Source organism: Lepisma saccharinum, chromosome 17, assembly GCF_977018435.1.
Source record: "Lepisma saccharinum chromosome 17, izLepSacc3.1, whole genome shotgun sequence".
In the NCBI taxonomy this organism is placed as follows: domain Eukaryota; kingdom Metazoa; phylum Arthropoda; class Insecta; order Zygentoma; family Lepismatidae; genus Lepisma; species Lepisma saccharinum.
In genome coordinates this window covers 36,170,407-36,188,248 of record NC_139245.1, presented here as the reverse complement: position 1 = coordinate 36,188,248, position 17,842 = coordinate 36,170,407, and the positions used below count along the sequence as shown (strand labels likewise).

Here is a 17,842-nt window from a genome sequence, read left to right as displayed (position 1 = left end):
CCCAACGTCATAACCAATTACTCCACGATTCACTTCTTCCAATTGTGTCTGACAAACTGTATAATACTGACAACTTACCATCAGCTGTTTGGTTACAACTTATATTTTCATTGCTGCATCTGTATGTCAGCTACCCTTGAGGGTAAATTTCTCGTTTCGGACAAACGGCTGAAATTTGCTAGTTCATTTAATTTGAATATTCGTACTTACGTTTTCTGCATTGAGAAACATTGCTGAAGGAGGCATTTCGCTTATTTCACGAAAATGAGCTCTATTTGCGACATATCGAATAAGTTTTCTTCGTTTCTTTTTGCCTTCGGTAACACGCAAAATGGCGGTTACAGTTTCACAACCGTACTCGACACGCAGTGTTTCCATCCCACTGCACCCAAAAATGCCTACTTAGCCCCACAAACCATTGACGCACAGCCCCAAGAGCCATTCATACATAGCCCTACGAACCATTTCCGGTAAGGTTAGGTTAGGTAGGGTCACGTATAGGTTACAATAGTTAAACATTGGTTTCGAAAAAAATATGCGTAGCCACACACCATTCTCGAATAGCCCCACGAACCATTGACACGTAGCCCCACAAACCATTTGCAGAAACGTACATTCTTTAGTAAAAAAAACACGTGTTTGGAAACACTGACCGGGATTGAACGGGATTACGTCATCACACACAGTCTACATCCACCTGGAAGTAAATGGATGCATGAGCTTTCATGCATCGGTCACACATTTATATCGAAAAATAGATGATTTACCGGCACTGGATTCGGTAAGTAATTTCTCCTGTAAATTTGAAGAAATCCGTTTGTCCGATACGAGATATTTACCCACTTGAGAGATAACCATTTCTGAACATTTAGGAATTTCCAGTTATCTCTAATTAACAAGGAATCTTCACTCCATTAAGTCAAAGTTACTATGAAGACGGCATTGGAGAAGTAACGTTCGAAATCACATACCAACCTCTCTTACAGTGTTACTTACTATTAAAATATTGACTCATTAACTACTTACTAAAATTATCGGTTAACCTTAGCTGTATCTGCAAGCATTACAGTTCTGTTTTCAGTGTAAAGTTAGTGATAATCAGTCAACTGGTTGTATTATCTCATGACATGCCCAGATAAATGTATGTGTCTGCCATCTATACGCAATACCATAAACTAAAACTGAAATTCACGCCCACAGAGAGTGGGAGTAAGATCGAAAAGTATGAGCAGAAAGGAAATCCGAGGCAGAAAATAGGTCGATTGTTTTGGTGTTTTAAGTTGACTTTATGTACAGAAAGGCTAATCGGGACTGGAGTTACAGTTTAATGTGAGATCCGAACCACTATGTGCCTCCACTGGGTAATGAACCAGGGACCCCTTGATTACAAGATGACGACGCTACCACTGCGCCATCTGGGAGACGGTAGAAAATAGTGAATGATGCAGGATATTTTAATCAATCAGTTGCCCACATCTATTGCACAAACTATATTAGCTGCTACATTAGAAAAAATGGATGATGTAATTGCGTTACTACAGAGGTTGGATATAGTGAATTCAAGATCGAACAAGAGTCTTAATGTTCATGATAATGTACGTGGAAAAAATTTCCGACATGATGGGAATAATTCTAAAAGTTTTACCGACAATAATAGTGCAAGGGCAAAACTTAGAGTTCAAGGTGTTGCTTAACATTCATAGGTTGCGAATGTTATCAATCTAATGAAAATGAATGTTCAAGATGTTATGTTGTAACGCCTAACAACAGTGTTAATTTTGTTTCTTCTAGCGATGAAAATTAAATAATTAAGATTCCACGTAAAGATCTCTCATCTGTTGCTGAAACTCAACAATGAAACTCCAACCAAACGACGATGCTCTTTTATAGAAATAATAATTTTGGGAAACCTAACCTAACTAACAGACCATATAATCGTTATAGACGTAATGGTACAGAAATTCAAAACTTTCGGCAAAATAGGAGCCTACAGAGCTGTCGCTACTTCAACAATAATGGAAGGTTTATGAGCAACAGATTCAATACCAGAAACAAGCAACAACAACAGCAATTTACGCTGTATGACAATAATTTCCACTCATGTCAACCATGCCATCTATGTGCCAATTGCGGATATTCATCGTTTCAGTTATTAACGGGAAACAATTGCAATGCAACTACAGTGTCAAATACTCAATTGAATGAAAATGCTCCATCTTTCGATGCGAGACTTCTTGTAAGCAGTCCATCTCTTCTGCCCCTGAAGCAACATTAAACGAAAGTCACGGGTGAACGTGGACCAGTTTGCGCGCACTAATATAAGGCAGGGTCCATTGAAGTTGATCATTGTTATCCGCTTTCAATATTTTCCAAATAGATTGGTACGAAGAGGAACCTACTTGTACTTTAAATGATGCTGGTATTCCTACTCCTATTACTGATCAACCTGATTTCATACAGCCTGTTTACAAAAAAGCATAGTTATTCTATTTGTTAACTATTTCACACTTCGTTAAATTGAATGATTGATTGATTGAGTTGGTGTTTTATGTCCACTTTATGCACAGTAAGACTAATCGGGACTGGACCTACGGTTTAAAGTGGGATTCGAACCACTGTGACATGTGTCTCAACAGGGGATCGAACCCGGGACCCTTATCAATAAGCCACCTAGTTTAAGAGACAGCTTTAAAAGTAAGGAGAAAATTTTAGTGATAAAGTTTATCTTCTGTGACTTCTCATATAAAACTTCCTTTTTTAAAACAAATTGGAAATTCTTTGGCTTAAATGGTAGGATATGAAAGTATAAATTGGTATTTGAAACTAGATTGCTTCCATCTAACGCGGTTTTTATTTCCGTTAGTCTGTTAGAAAACTACAAACTGAAATTTGGATTTGTTATTAACAATAAACATTTCAAATTTTATGCGTTTTGTAACATTAAGTGAACGATGCTAATTTTCAAGCGGAAAGGGGTTCGCACTCCCTCCCATCTCGTCGCCAATCGTGCAGGGTGAAGGAAGAACTCGTGTGACCAACACGTCACACATTGAACACCATGCAGCGCTGTGTTCTGGAGGAGATAAACTTCATTGTGGAAGTGGGTGGGACACCTGTCTTCCTGAAAAATGATCTGTGTTGCTTTGAAACTGAGAAATAAGCCACATTTGCAACATGTCCAGATATGCCATTCACCTTTGTGATTTCCCTTGAAAACAAATCGAAACAAAATGTGTATCTCCCTAGTTCTCTCTCTCCATCTCTAGCTCTCTTCTTAGTTATCTCTCTCTTTCTAGCTGCCAGCCACCGTGGCAGAGTAGTTAGCACATCGCGCTACGACACCAGGGGTCCCGAGTTTGAATCCAGACCTGGGCATGGATGTTTTGCGAGTGTCCATTCGTCAGTTTCAACGCTCATCTCTATCTTCGCAAATTAGTCAAAAACAAAAGAATTGGCTCGCAGACTAACAGAAGCTGTTTCAATATGTCCGTATGATTGTTTGTGGAAACAGTTTGGGCATATTGCTATACTGTAAAATTTTACCACAAGTATTTGAAAAACTCAATATGCTGACCAAGGAAGAAATGTATTTTATTATAAAACATAAACTAAACGTAACGTTTCAACCTTCCTATGTACACATGTGTACATAGGATAAACGAAAAAGAGGCTGAAAGACAGGTTGAAACAACATAGGGATGATGTACGACTTAAGAGAGAGAGAGAGAAATGCGATATTTAAACACATGAGAGAAACAGGACATGACATAGAGTGGGATGCGGCTAAGCAGATAGGAAGGGAGAAGAGAAGGCAAATGAGAAAATGGAAGGACGCCAAGGAAATAGAAAAGAAAGGCGAGAAAGGCACAATGAACTGGAATGGAGGACTGAAGATAAACAAAGAATGGAGGAAGCTGTTAGAAAGAGTGGAAAGGGCAAGACAGAAAGAGGAGAGAAGAAGGCAAAATAATGAAGGAAAAAGAGAGTGAGATAAAGAGTCCAGCGACATTCTCTTTCAGGTGAAAGTACAGTTGACAAGGGAAAGCCACCTGCTAGATTCATCCAGAACTACTTTCTAATAGTCTGGAGGGAAGTATTTTTGTGTATATATATCGTCCTGTTTTGTACCATTGTTTTGTTACATTTGTACTCGGTGCAGAGTCTGAAGAAGACCTTGCTAGAAGGTTGAAACGTTACGTTTAGTATATGTTTTATAATAAAATAAATTTCTGCCTTGGTCAGCATATTGAGTTTTTCATATCATGGAAACAAGGCTTAATGGTGTTACACGTATTTGGTATGAACCTTCCAATGCCATGTTGCACTCACTGACATTCTTACAGAAATGCACATATCCAGTAGCGCCGACTTATATGGGCCTGTGGGGCTCCAGCCCACCCAATAGTTTTCCTGCCATTTTTTATTTTATAAGCCAAAACAAAATACTGCATCATTTTAAATTTAATAATTGATTGATTGAGTTGGTGTTTTAAGCTTTCTTTATGCACAGTAAGGCTAATCGGGACTATAGCTACAGTTTAAAGTGTGATCCGGACTACTATGTGCCTCCACTGGATATCGAACCCGGGACTCTTTGATTCCAAGCCGACGACGATACCACTGCGCAATTCTGGAGGCATATATACATTTAATATACTTAACAATTCTCACAATTTAATTACTGAATCAGTGTTATCAAAATATTTCATAATAATTTGTTACATCTGCAATATGGTACCTTTCAGTGTCTTATATGATTTACACTAACCCGGGTCGCATAGTTATTAGGAGATTAAGGAGGTTAATAGGTTATATCCAAGTACCTAAATATACAAAATGGGCACTAAACGTGACGTCATCATTTCCGCGGATAGGACACTCAAAAGCAGTCTCCTTCGAAAGAGTCTTATGACTAAAACAGGCGAATACAGCCACTATAAATTTATGTATTCATCTCAGAAATGTCCTGAAACGTTATGTAAACACAAAAGCCTACATATTAGGGCAAAGGAACAACAATAAAACATTTTAGGGCAAATCCGCAGCCTATTTATGACGACGACTATTATTACATACAATTGTATAAGTATAAAGCATATCTCAGAGTTCAACACACCCGATTTTTGTCAAAGTTTGGTACTATGAACATATCTGCACCGATGTATGAACTAACTCAAGTACATACCATCTATGTGTGCACAGTGCGCACTGTACACTATTACACTAACACCCTATTAGTTGGTTAAACAAATTCAATACTACCAGTTACACCAATTGCACCAAAAATCATCTCTGATGTGACCAAAAAATGGAAAAATATAACATTTTTGTAAAAAATAATAACACATATAAGTAATTTTAAAAGTATCATTTATTTCTTACAAATTTTCCAAAGATGTTCACACAAGGTACAAGACAAGAATGCGGCAAATAATAACAATCAAATAAGTTTCGTTGCATTTCAACAGAGAGAAGCAACAGTATTCTGATACATAAAGAAGTTGATAGAGTGATACAGAATTATCATCCTCTTGTTTTAACTAACAATTTCATAATAATAGTTGCTACATTGATAGTAAAATTCGTGTAGGATGAACATTAAAGCTCAAACAAATCTTATTCATGTTGGGAAAAAAATAAAAAATAGCTTACAACCCACATTCGATTGTATGTGTAAATTTATTCTCCTAAAAGGTTTAAACAAGTGTTCGGTATGCACAGACTACACAAGTAATGTTTTGTATATAGTTATATTAATTCTGATATTGTACAAGTGACGGTATTAATAAAGATTTGAATGCTCCTAGAAATCATTATTACATATCCAGAAAGACTGTATCTAACACAGTACAATAATATTATAAAATATTAAAATAATTGTCAATTCTTTTGGAAACTTACTAAATTAGATGGCATAAATTAAGTTAATTTAGTTAATATGTGATAGGATTGTGCTTTGTATAATTGTATAATGGCCGAAAGTTTAGCACTCATATTTGAGAGACAAGACATATTCATGGTTTTGACGCAAGTAATGCGAGTTTCAAAAAGTAATTTAAAATGACTAGATACTTCAAAAATTTCAGATGTAAAATACTTTACTTCCGAGTTGTTAAGTCCGAAATTGGGTATGGTGTTTCTGTAATTGTGATATAATTTTGAGGTGTTAGTCAAGATTGCAACCCCTAAAATCAAAAGTATGAAAATTTGTGTATTCCGGAATACAATTCACATTATTTCTTAGAGCAAACAAATATTTTCTGGTAAGTATTTTTTTATTTTTGGATATTTAGAAACTTCATGTAATTTTAGATTTTTACTTGACGTATGATAGCCTTACGTTTCAGCTTTATTCAAGTATTGATTTTAGATATTTTAAGATTATTTTCTAAATATGTAAATCCATTCGGTATAAACCATTATAATTATATGACAAATAGCAAACCTGATATGCATTTAATATATATAATATAAGCATGAATTAACACTTAATATAAATGCTTTCATGTACGTCACTAACAAATTTATTTACATTTTTTTTACAAAAATCTTGTCTTGCCTATTATAACTTTAAGGGTTATATTGGCGTAATACTACAGTAAAACTAAGAACTATACCTCTACAATGTACACCCTTTTACACATTTATCAATTCAAAATAAGGCATACATTTCAACAAATGCAATTGTATGTGGAATGTTTTGCGAAATATGTACAAATATATCAAATCCTAGACATACTCAGGCTTGAGCAACACTACTTATCCTTCAGCTAAACGTGAACTAAAATTGTTTGTTGTGACATTCTTTGATTTAAAGTCTTGAAATCAAGTGAACTAAATATATTTGTTCACTCCATATGTACTTCTTTTCTCTTTTGATTATAAATCTTTATGTGTTGAACTAAGTGTCGAGAGGATACGTTAGTATGTACCCCATTATGGTCCAAGAAGTCAATTGATATTGTGTAATTAATGGTTAAAATTGACTTTGGTACTTTAAATGTTGTATTTATGGCAGTGATTTACCATTAGAATTATTTTACTAATTGTTGTACATAAAAAGAAAACTTACACATTGTTCAATAACAAAGACAGTAATCAATTTGATATTTTTTTTTATGTCTAACCCACTGCTATGCTAAGTATTGATAAGACGTTTCATCACAAAAGTTGTTTACAAACAGTTATGTAAGTTAGATCTATATTACCAGTAATAAAAACACAGAATTTCCATTCTTCAAATTGAAAATTCGATAGTTTTCTAAATTTTACAAATAAAATTAAAATATCTAACTTTGGTTGCATTAATAAAATCTTTCATTTGAATATTGTGTCTAGTATTACTAAATATATATATTTAAATGTTTTGCTAGTTCTTATGGGTTTATACATCTCAAAGCAGAAATGTAACGAAAAAGAAAACATAACATTTATATGATCTTGCACTATTTCACTCTGCTATTCAAATATTTCATGATCTATTGTATTCTTGTAATGACTATTTGAAAAGTAAAAATTTCGAAATTCTAATTACAATTATATATGAATATTTTTTTTATATTTTAAGTCTCATTTATGTATGTAAAGCAATTTGCAAAAGTAATTTAAAATTACTATACACTTTAGAAATGTTATAAATGAAAGATTTTATCTCCGAGTTGGTAGTCCGAAAAGAGCAAATATATTTTCATTGTCAGTACAAAACTTGGCGAGGATTGCAATATTTTTGTATATAAATGACCAACATTACAAACAAAAAATGCATTGAAATCTCTCTACAGACATTAGTTTAATAACTAGTGATTATGGTTGATTTGCTACATGATAAGAAAGAATAATATGATGAGGTGATAACGCATGTTAAAAAAAAATATCACACTTACTTGAATAACACACCAACCATTTCATGAAACCAGTTTATTCTGATATACGTACAAGATATTCGTGTACTTTCTACTTTCTACAACTATATCTTATACTTCTCCCTTAATTCTAAGCTAATTTCTTTCCTATCTATGCAAAATATATTTATAAAACATCCTTCTTAAATACTGTTTATGCTACTGATCAGTCTTATACGTAAGTCGGAATTTTATCTGCAATAGAAATTTTATTTCTTCCTACGATTGCAAATAAGGAAAATTGCAATCTTCACCTTGTGTAAAATTGTGTATTTGTGACATTGTGCATTTCTTTACAGAAATACTGTAACGTTTGTCTTTTAATATCATGTTTGCACTTTTCACTTTTAGAAAGAAATCTTATTAATTTTGAGATGTGTGACTGCCAGAAATTAATATAGCAGCTTGATGATGCATTTAAAATCAGCACACACAGAAAGCTTGATGCATTACATGCACCAGAAGCGTATCGATTGATGCATTCAAGTGTTTTTTTCTCCATTGCCAAGAATCAAGTTTACAGATTAATATTTTTTGTGTATTATTGGAGAGTGCACCGGAGTGCATCATATGATGCAAGTGAGTATTTGTGTCTACCTCAAGCTGCACTTTAATGTATTCATTCATGTGTTTTCTATGAACTTCCTGCATCTTTCTCGATTATGCACTTAAACATTTAGTCTTAACTACAAACTGCATGAAGTTTTTGTTTCAACTGATGCATTTACTTTCCTGTGTGGACGAAATTATCGCAATTTAACAAAAATAAATTTGTAAATTATACTTTTTTTAAAATTATACTAAAATTTCATGCGATTTCATTCAAAGAGCTACCTTGTGCAATTAATACTTGAATTTTAAAATGCACAATCTAAAATAATTATAAAGATACCCATTGTTCTTCGGCGAAAAGGAATGTTACTGATGTAAAATTCTGATGTGTGTGCCATATGTATTAGTACTTTGTCAGTCATATAGTTCCGCCTAACTGAACGCTGTATAATCGCGACCAATGGAATCGTCCTTTCACAAAACATGAAGATTCTCACAGGACCTTGACTTCGAATCCATTCTCAAGAGTTTCCCCAAAATTCTTTGAGCTTTCATGCTGGTAGCCTTTATAACCTTCTGCCTCTTCTTCTTCTTTTTCTTCTTCTCTTCGTTCCTGTTATCCTGTTTTTCTTCATGCTTCTTCCTTATCTTCAATCTTGTCTGTGCTAGAATACCTACCAGGAGCTCGTCTACATTATGGTTTATCCCACCGGAAGTTTCAATGAACTTGCACTCGTAACTGTTAGCAAGGTAACGGCCCTCTGTTAGAGAAACGAAGACGAAAATATTACAAATTGTGTCTGTTATATAATGGATTTAGTTTCATTGTAAAAATAGAATATTCTGTTTCTTTTAGCTGACTAGGATTTTTAGAAAATCCTTTTAAATGCATATTTATATTGCTTCAATTAATAAAATCTACAGAATTTTTATAATTATCACATTTGAATGAATGGACTTGAAATATTTAATGAACAAATGAGTTTCTTAAATTCTTTACTTTCAGTTCTTCATTTGTCAAATTAGTCTTAATGTCAAAATAAAATTCAATATATTGGCCTCATTCATGAAATATAATATGTTCATTTGCCATTCGTAAACGTTTTTCGCAGATAAGTGGTAACCTATTGGAAATTTTAAAGTTCATTCATTAAAAAGTTTTAAGGAATAACAGAATGGCCCACACAGTCAACGTTTCTGTTCGATCATGATGGCCTTGGACGTCCCGGCGGTTTACTCGTCATACTGCTTCCAGTGTATTTATTTTAATAGTTTTAAAAACGAAAATATTTCTGAGACGCCCCTTATTAACATATCATTAGAAGTTTAATTTGCATTTACATGCTGTGTGTGACATTTGAAATATTAAAGGTTTTAGAAACTATAACGTTAATAGAGGTTAAATTTATTTCATATATTGAAATAAGTTTCTTGATTTGGCATTCAATATTTTGTAAAGAAAGGGAAGTGTCAAAATTTAACAAAACTAATTTGGTTATTAACAGTATTATATATTAACCTTTACTATAAAATATAATTTAATCACACATTTCATAAATGTATACACAAATACAACACAATTTTAAGTGGAAGTCTTTTAGAGGTTTTTGAGAAAAAAGAGGATTTTAAAATGTAACAATATTGCCTTTGTACACTTAAAATTTGTGACACACGTCATTATATAGTGAAGAACTACGAGCAAATAACGCTGAATGCTTAGGGTTGAGAAACGTGAAATAAGCAAGGAATGTCATGCACAATAACACAAAATCTTTCCATTACGGATAAGATATAAAACTAAATTTTAATGACTTCGGAAGGACTAACGTTGTATTTTGGGTGTAAAACCAGGAAAAGAGCAAGATAAAACTATGTAAATATGAAGTTTGTACTTAAATAAGATCGAAATGAATATCGATTAAGAAACGCGAAACGCAATAATAACAAAATGAACGTCAAAATGATTAAGATCGAATAATTAATCACGAAGGGAGTGCTGATAGCTGAAAGTCACGGGATTTTTATTTTCGCGGTTCATCCCGACTAAAGTTTCAGCATGTTACTTTACAGAGAGCGGGAGAGAGAGATATATATATAAGAGAGAATTTCAGAGAGGAGGAAGGGGAGGAAGAAAGGGGAGATTGACAAATATACACATAGAGAGAGAAGGGGAAAGACACAGAAACGATTGAGAGGGTGGAGTGAAAGAGAAAAGAAATGAGAGAGATAGGGAAAAAGAGAGAAATGCACACACAGAGAGAGGGAGTTGAGAGGAACTCACACACGGAGAGAGAAAAACAAACACAGAGATAAAAACAGTGAGAGAGATAGAAAGAGAGGGGGAGAGAGAGAGGAAGAGAGAAGGGGAGGGAGGGGGAGAGGGGGAGAGGGGGAGAGAGGGAGAGATAGAGACATACAGAGAGAGGGAGAGAGGGAGAGAGAGAGACATACAGAGAGAGGGAGAGACAGAGGAAGATAAGGAGAAGGGGAAGGAGAAAGATACAAAAGACACACGTACAGATAAGGACAAAGGGCGCAAAAGAGAGAGAACACAGAGGAACAGTGAGAGAAGAAACAAAAAGAGAGAAACACACACACACACAGAGGAGGGAAAGAAACAAGGATAAAGCCAGGAGAGAGGAAAAGAAAGAGAGGAAGAAGAGAGACAAAGAGTGACGAAGAGAGATAGGGAAGGTAAGAGAGAGATAGAGAGAAATAGATAACGAGGTCAACAATCTCTTAGAAAGAGAAGTCAAGAACATCAAATAACCAGATTAAACACGCAAGGCACAGAACCGCTGATCCAGCCTCTTGTAATTCGAGTTCAATGGGTCGCTGGAGTAGCGCCAAAACCTAGAAACCGCCAATTTCTTTTTCGCACTTTTTCTCCCTCCCAGAATTCCCCGCCCAGTCGCCGTCGCTACGTGTTGCTGCGGCGAAAAGAGACGCTGTATTAAATTGATAAATGAATGATCTTCGTCGCGCCGTGCTAAGTGGCAGGGCAGTCACTCAAAACGAAATCAATTTAGGGCATCCCCCCTCTTCTATTCCATTTGCAACCCCGCGGTTTCGTCCAATCGCCGAAGAGAACAATTGCGCCAGGAACGAAGCAGCAAATCAAGGTCCCCTGGCAAGAAATATTGCTAGGTCTGACCCAGATATTGTTTCCAACGAGTTATTTCCCCCCGAAGTATCTTCAGAAATGTGTCCTTCTAGGAAGGATTGTTTTTCAAAGTGTGCCCGGTCTACAGACATCCAGAGAAACGATTATATTCGTCTTCGTTATTCTCTACCCTTGCTGATTGTGAAACCAATATACGCATCAGTACACTAAATGTCGATTTTTCTACACAATATACAGGGTGTTCACCTCAAAATTCTCCGAGTTTAGATGTTTGTCTTTGTCATTCGATATCCTTGCTGATTGTGAAGCCAAGAAATCAATGTAAGCATCCATACACTAAATGTCAATTTTGCTACAATATATACAGGGCACATTCCCTGTATATAAACCACCGAGATTTAGTTGTTATTGCTTAAAACTAATGCAAAAAAGGAACTGTGAAGCATAGTGTCTTCTCAATAAATATGGAGATTTTGGAACTCCAAGAACATTAGCATACCAGAAGTAACAAAGTAAAATTGAGAAATTTCGATTGAGACGCTCTGTGTATTACATCACTCTTTTGTTTCCAGATCGCAGAATGTTCACATACGTCTAACCATTATGACCAGCTTCTTATTCCACGTCCTTTAAAATTATTCACTAAGAAATATTGTCCTTAATTAGGACACGAGGCTTGCAACTAAAGTCGGTACATTAACCTAGCAGACATATTCACTAAAAAAGGCAGTGGAAGGCTTAAGCCGCAAAATTATAGGTTTAGAGAAATTGTACATAAAAGGCTTGATAGTCAAGAGGTTTATTTAACAACATGCCTGAAGGGCCATCAAAGCCATCTGGTGGCAAAATAACTAACATTTCTCTTTTTTGCACTCAAAGACCTTGCATATGGTTATACCATGCGGCGTTAGAACGGGCAATTAAAAACGACAATATAATCAATTTACTTCGTCTTCTGCTACAATCAAATGTAAATAAAAACTATTGTTTTCTATTTTATCAACACTGAATAACTACTTGTGATATTTCGATGCTCTATTATACCGTTGAGTTCACTCGTTATATTTCTATTTAGTATTCGTCATTTTAATTTACATTGTGATAATAATGTTCCTTACATTTGTTAGTAATTATGGAATTTTTGGAAGCATAATGGAAAATGTGCTCCTCCTTGAATGGCAGCTTTTCAAGTAGCTCTTCATTTGAATTCACGATGCTGGGCTCACGCTGAAAGTCTCAGTTTCTACCGGGATCGAACCCACAACTACTACCACCAAAGGCAAGAATGCTACCCATGTATACTTGAATTTCCGGTGCCCATACAGAGAGTACGCAAGAAAAGAAATCTAACGTATTTCTCTAGCCCACTTTGATGTCCCGTGACCACTTTTCTATTTTAAGATATGATTCTGAATCCAAACTGACGTACTGTACTTTAAGATGCCCTAACAACATGTATCGATACATTCGGCTCGTGTTTCCCTATCGACCTCTGTGGTGGCCGAGTGGTTAGTACACCAGACGTCCCGGGTTCGAATTCCGGCCTGAGTATGGATGTTCTTTGTGTGTCCTTTCCTCAATTTCATCATGTCATCACTCACACTCATCGTCGCGATTAACCAAAAGTGGAAGAAAAGAGATGCTAAGTAACAAAAATAAAAAATGTGTTTCCCTGTTCGTATTGCTTTGAGATGTGTGTTTCTACACTTAAGGACCATGGGTAATATACTTTTAGCACCGCAGCGGTTGCAGTTAGGTTGAAATTAACAGAAACAATGTCTTCATTGTAAAATTCTAGCCCACTTTGATATATCACATGACCACCTTTTCGTTAAAAGAACATGTAGTTGACTCCAAGATGGCGGACGTTAAGATGGCGGCCATATTGGTAACACAATGTAACAGTTTCTCCCCTTTTCCTGTATTTACGGAAACGTTTGATTCGTGTTTCCCTGTCAATATTTGTTTCATGGAATAACATCTATTTTCGATTCTGAAAGACTAATTCGATTGTCTTCACGTTCTATCTATTTTCCTTAGGGCGTAAGAGAGAAACCAACAACCGTCCTTCAAAACTGAAACAGGAAAAAACGATCGAGGAAGATGAAGGCTTTAATCTTCACAGCGGTTAAGAAATTTTATATTGTAATTGAACACCGTAGTCATCTCATGATTGGACGGTTTCAAAGTTCGATACGGATAAACACGTTACCTTGTCGTGACGTTGACAAGACATAACAGTGAAGCAACAGCCCTACAGGGTCAAGGCCTACCGACTGCCGACCTCATTCCCCTCAGCAGAGGTGACACGTGGTCAGCACGACGAACCACAAGTCGTTGTCGTAGGCTTTTGATGACCTGGTTACGCTACTCATTCGTAACTCCCCAATTTCCTCAATTTCCACCGGCCTCATATCAGGCTTACCCAGGAGACTCGAACCTGCGCCCGTTTCAAAAGTATGACGCCTTAGGCATAGACAGGATTGATAATATAACATGTTGAGTTCAGAACGTCGCCCTGCCCCTGAGTCCATATACACGATAGTAACACTATCTATAGTACTAGTAGTGGCCTTCCAGATGGCGCAGTGGTAGCGTCGTCGCCTTGAAATCAAGAGGTCCCGGCTTCGATACCTGGTGGAGGCACATAGTGATTCGGATACCAATTTAAACTGTAGGTCCAGTCGCAATTAGCCTTACTGTGCATAAAGTGGACTTAAAACACCAACTCAATAAGCAGTTCTAGTAAAATAAATAACGAAACAACTAACAATTGTATGATTGTTAGAGACAATGTCGTTATATTTATCAGCTGACTTGGATTGTCATGCTATAATTTTTGCTACGAGATGGGATGGGGTAACAGGAAGAGGGTACAGAGAAAGACTAGAAGGAAGACAGATCTACTACGTCACAAGAGTCTGTGGAACACGGACGCGCATAACGGTACGGAAAGGGAGGAAGCGAGTGAGTGAAGCAAAGTACTGTGTGATGCTGCTAACGCCTGGTAGCTGCGGCTGTGTTTTCCCCTCCTTTCACTCACTTCGCCTTTAGCACGATCATTGGACGGTTTCCCTAGAGTCCCTAATTGGGCAAAGGAATTGTTTTCGTTTCCTTGCTCTAGAGATTCCTGGGTTAGAGTATAGTAATCGTGTGTGCCTCTCTCTCTCGCTTTCTCTCTTATCTTGTCTCCTTATTTCTCCTTCTCTCCTTCTTTTTCTTTAGGGTTTTCCCTATGGAATACCGGTCAACCCTCTCTCCGATTTCTTTCTTTCTCTCTCTCTCTCTCTCTCTCTCTCACTGCCTCCCTTAACAACCTCCTTCTAACACATTTCGTGAGAGCTGACCTCTGTGGCGAAGGCGTCCCGGGTTCGAATCCCGGCTTGGGCATGGGTCTTCTTTGCGGGTGATCTTTTATCAATTTCATTCACCCATCCTTATCGTCGCAATTAGCCTAAATTGGCAGAAAAACGACGCTAAATAACAAAAATCAAATCATATTTCGTGAGATCATTTGTTCTCTCGCCTTCAGGAGGACATTTCACTTCACCTACGTCACCCTGAATGGAATTCCAGCCCAGGACATTTTCATTGCCAATCCAATGAAACGATGACCTCTAGGGGGTCACGCGGGATTGTGGTTATCACGCCGGAATATTAATCCAAGGGTTCGAGGTTGAAACCTCCTTCAGAGTAAAATAAAATATCTCAATACCAGAGAAGTGGATTTGATTTTTTTTAAAAAATTCGCATTATTATCACTTTTGGCTAATCGCGAAGATGAGGATGAAATATTATATGATGAAATTGATGAAGGGACGCTTAGAAGTCCCAGGGGGGGATTCGAACCCGGGACCCTGGCGTCGTAGCGTGCTGTGCTAACCACTCCGCCGCAAAGGTCGGCAAAGGTAAACGATCCGGGTTCTGGGTTCTATTCCTGGCCTGGGCATTGGTGTCTTTTATGAGTGTCCCTTCATCAATTTCATGTATAATTGAGGATTAAAAGTGGTAAACGTTGTAAGTGCCAAAAGAGAAAGTTTTGGGAAATCTATTCGTTTCGCACATCAGCCCGTAAGAACGTGCACACTAGTGACCTCTTTACACGTCCTTTGAATAACTTAGAGGGCTAACAGCCAGATTTCACGTTTACCACATTATAAAGCATGCACATTTCACAGTTTAACGTGGAAAACGGTGTTTGAATCATTGTGGCACTTATAGCGTTTACCAATTTTAGTCTTCAATTACTCATCTTCATCTTTGCAATTTGTCCTCGCCTTGTAATCAAGGGGTCCCGGGTTCGATACCCGGTGAGGCACATAGTGGTTCGGATCCCACTTTAAACCGTAGGTCCAGCCCCGATTAGCCTTACTGTGCATAAAGTGGACTTAAAACACCATATCAATTTAATCCAAATCATCTTTGCAATTAGCCAAAAGTGGCATAAAAACGAAATAACCCAAATCAATTAGGCAATATCCCCTCTAACTCCCTCGTTCCTGCACCACTACAAATGTTTGGAAGATAGAAATCCATATTTCCGCGTCCCCAAAATAATACTTTGTAAAGATATTGGAACATTTTTATATAATATAGTTGTCTTTACAAGTGCTCTAATACAAGAAGAATGTTTTGCAATGGTGGTAGGTAAGTCTTGTTTGAAAACTAGCTTTGATAGCTCTATATTAATTGCCTAGGAAATCAGACAAGAAGTGTCAGTTATGCAATAAAGAAAGCATACTTGAGAACGGATATTGTACACTGCTTTGAATCAGAGATGCAAACGGTTCTCATTACATAGCTATTTTTATCTCTTCAACCTCTTTCCCCGAGACAATCTACAAAGTAATTATTGAACCAGAACAAAGAGGCCTTGTAATTAATATTCGTTGCAAGGCGAAGCTTTTTAATTAGGAATACAGTTCTTTTCTTAGTCCACTGTATACTCTTGTGGCGCAAAATGACGAACGCCTTCTCTCTTTTCAACTCGGACAATAGATGTCTCTCAACACTACTCGCATACATAAATTCTCTTTCTGCGCGCCAATAAATGAGAAACTCTCTCTTTCGAAGTGTGAAAGTGCATGTAATTGTGTTAATATGACGTATAACATGATATTGATTGGGTTCTGCCTACTTTTCCTTTACTGCGAGACATTTCATTTATGTCCTATAGGATGTTATATTACCATCTAAGATTATTTCACATTTGATCTTTCGACACTGGAATTCTTTACTTTCCAAAGTTTACTCTTATCTTACCTTTGTCTCGTTCTATTATTTTACATTACTTTCTTTTTCATTTCTTGTGACTTATAACTTGATCTTATAATTTCTACAGAGGCGTAGCAAGGGGTGGGTAAGGTGGGCGACAGCCTGGGTCCTCGTGGACAATGGAACTTGTACAAAAAAATGGAAGTGAAAAAAATGATCGAAAAGGCTAACAATCTGTTTCTATCCGGCTTTAAATTCTAGTTAAACGCTACAATTTGAATGAATGCTTCAAATATTAAGGATTTAAAATAAACCAGTCAGTATTCCTCTGATTTTAGAAACCACGCAGCTATGAATAAACAATGGACAATAGAATTTCTCGTTGTATCGAATCTGTGATTGTTGGTATTCGTGTTTTGCGTTTTAACGAAACTCAGAAAAGAGCGTTTATTCTTGCACTAGGCAACAATGAACACTGAAAATAGAAGAATAGTAGAAGCATTTCCAGGAATGGTTGACAGAACTAGGAAAACAATTCATAGAGATTATACACTCAACTCTGGACTATACAGAGTTCGTTAGTGAATTCAGCTCCAGGAAAATGGTAAGTGATATTATTCAATACCGTTTTAATCAGCAATTATTATTATTATTTAAATTTGATAATACAGCGTGTCCACGGTGAGATTCCAACATTTTGAAAGGTTATTTCTTTTTCATTGAAATTGAAAAAGTTTACGTGCTAAGGTAGTTCGCGCTAGAACCACAGTGGCGCTGAAACAAAAAATTGTTTCTATAATGGCGATTCCAAACAAGCATGCACAGTTGTCTGGTGGTATGCAGAAACAATCCATTTACATTTCGTCTGATTATTGATAACAACTCGTTTGAACCAGTTTCCAAATTCAAATACTTAGGAGTAATATTAACAAATGAAAATTATATTGAAGAGGAAATAAAAAGTAGGCTTAATTCAGGAAATGCATGTTACTTCTCTCTTCATAAACTTTTGTCTTCTCGTTTAATATCTAAGAAACTAAAAGTTAAAATA

The 17,842-nt window shown here is 36.3% G+C and overlaps 1 protein-coding gene across 1 annotated transcript in view; it reads right to left on the bottom strand.

Annotated features, from left to right (window-relative positions):
- Window positions 1-7,657: 7,657 nt before the first annotated feature.
- Window positions 7,658-17,842, bottom strand: part of LOC146001373 (uncharacterized) — a 248,135-nt gene continuing 237,950 nt past the window's right edge. The window contains exon 6 of the mRNA XM_083138688.1: window positions 7,658-9,214. Coding sequence (XP_082994814.1) covers window positions 8,928-9,214 — 287 coding nt within the window. The 3' untranslated portion in view covers window positions 7,658-8,927. The remainder of the gene's footprint in view (window positions 9,215-17,842) is intronic.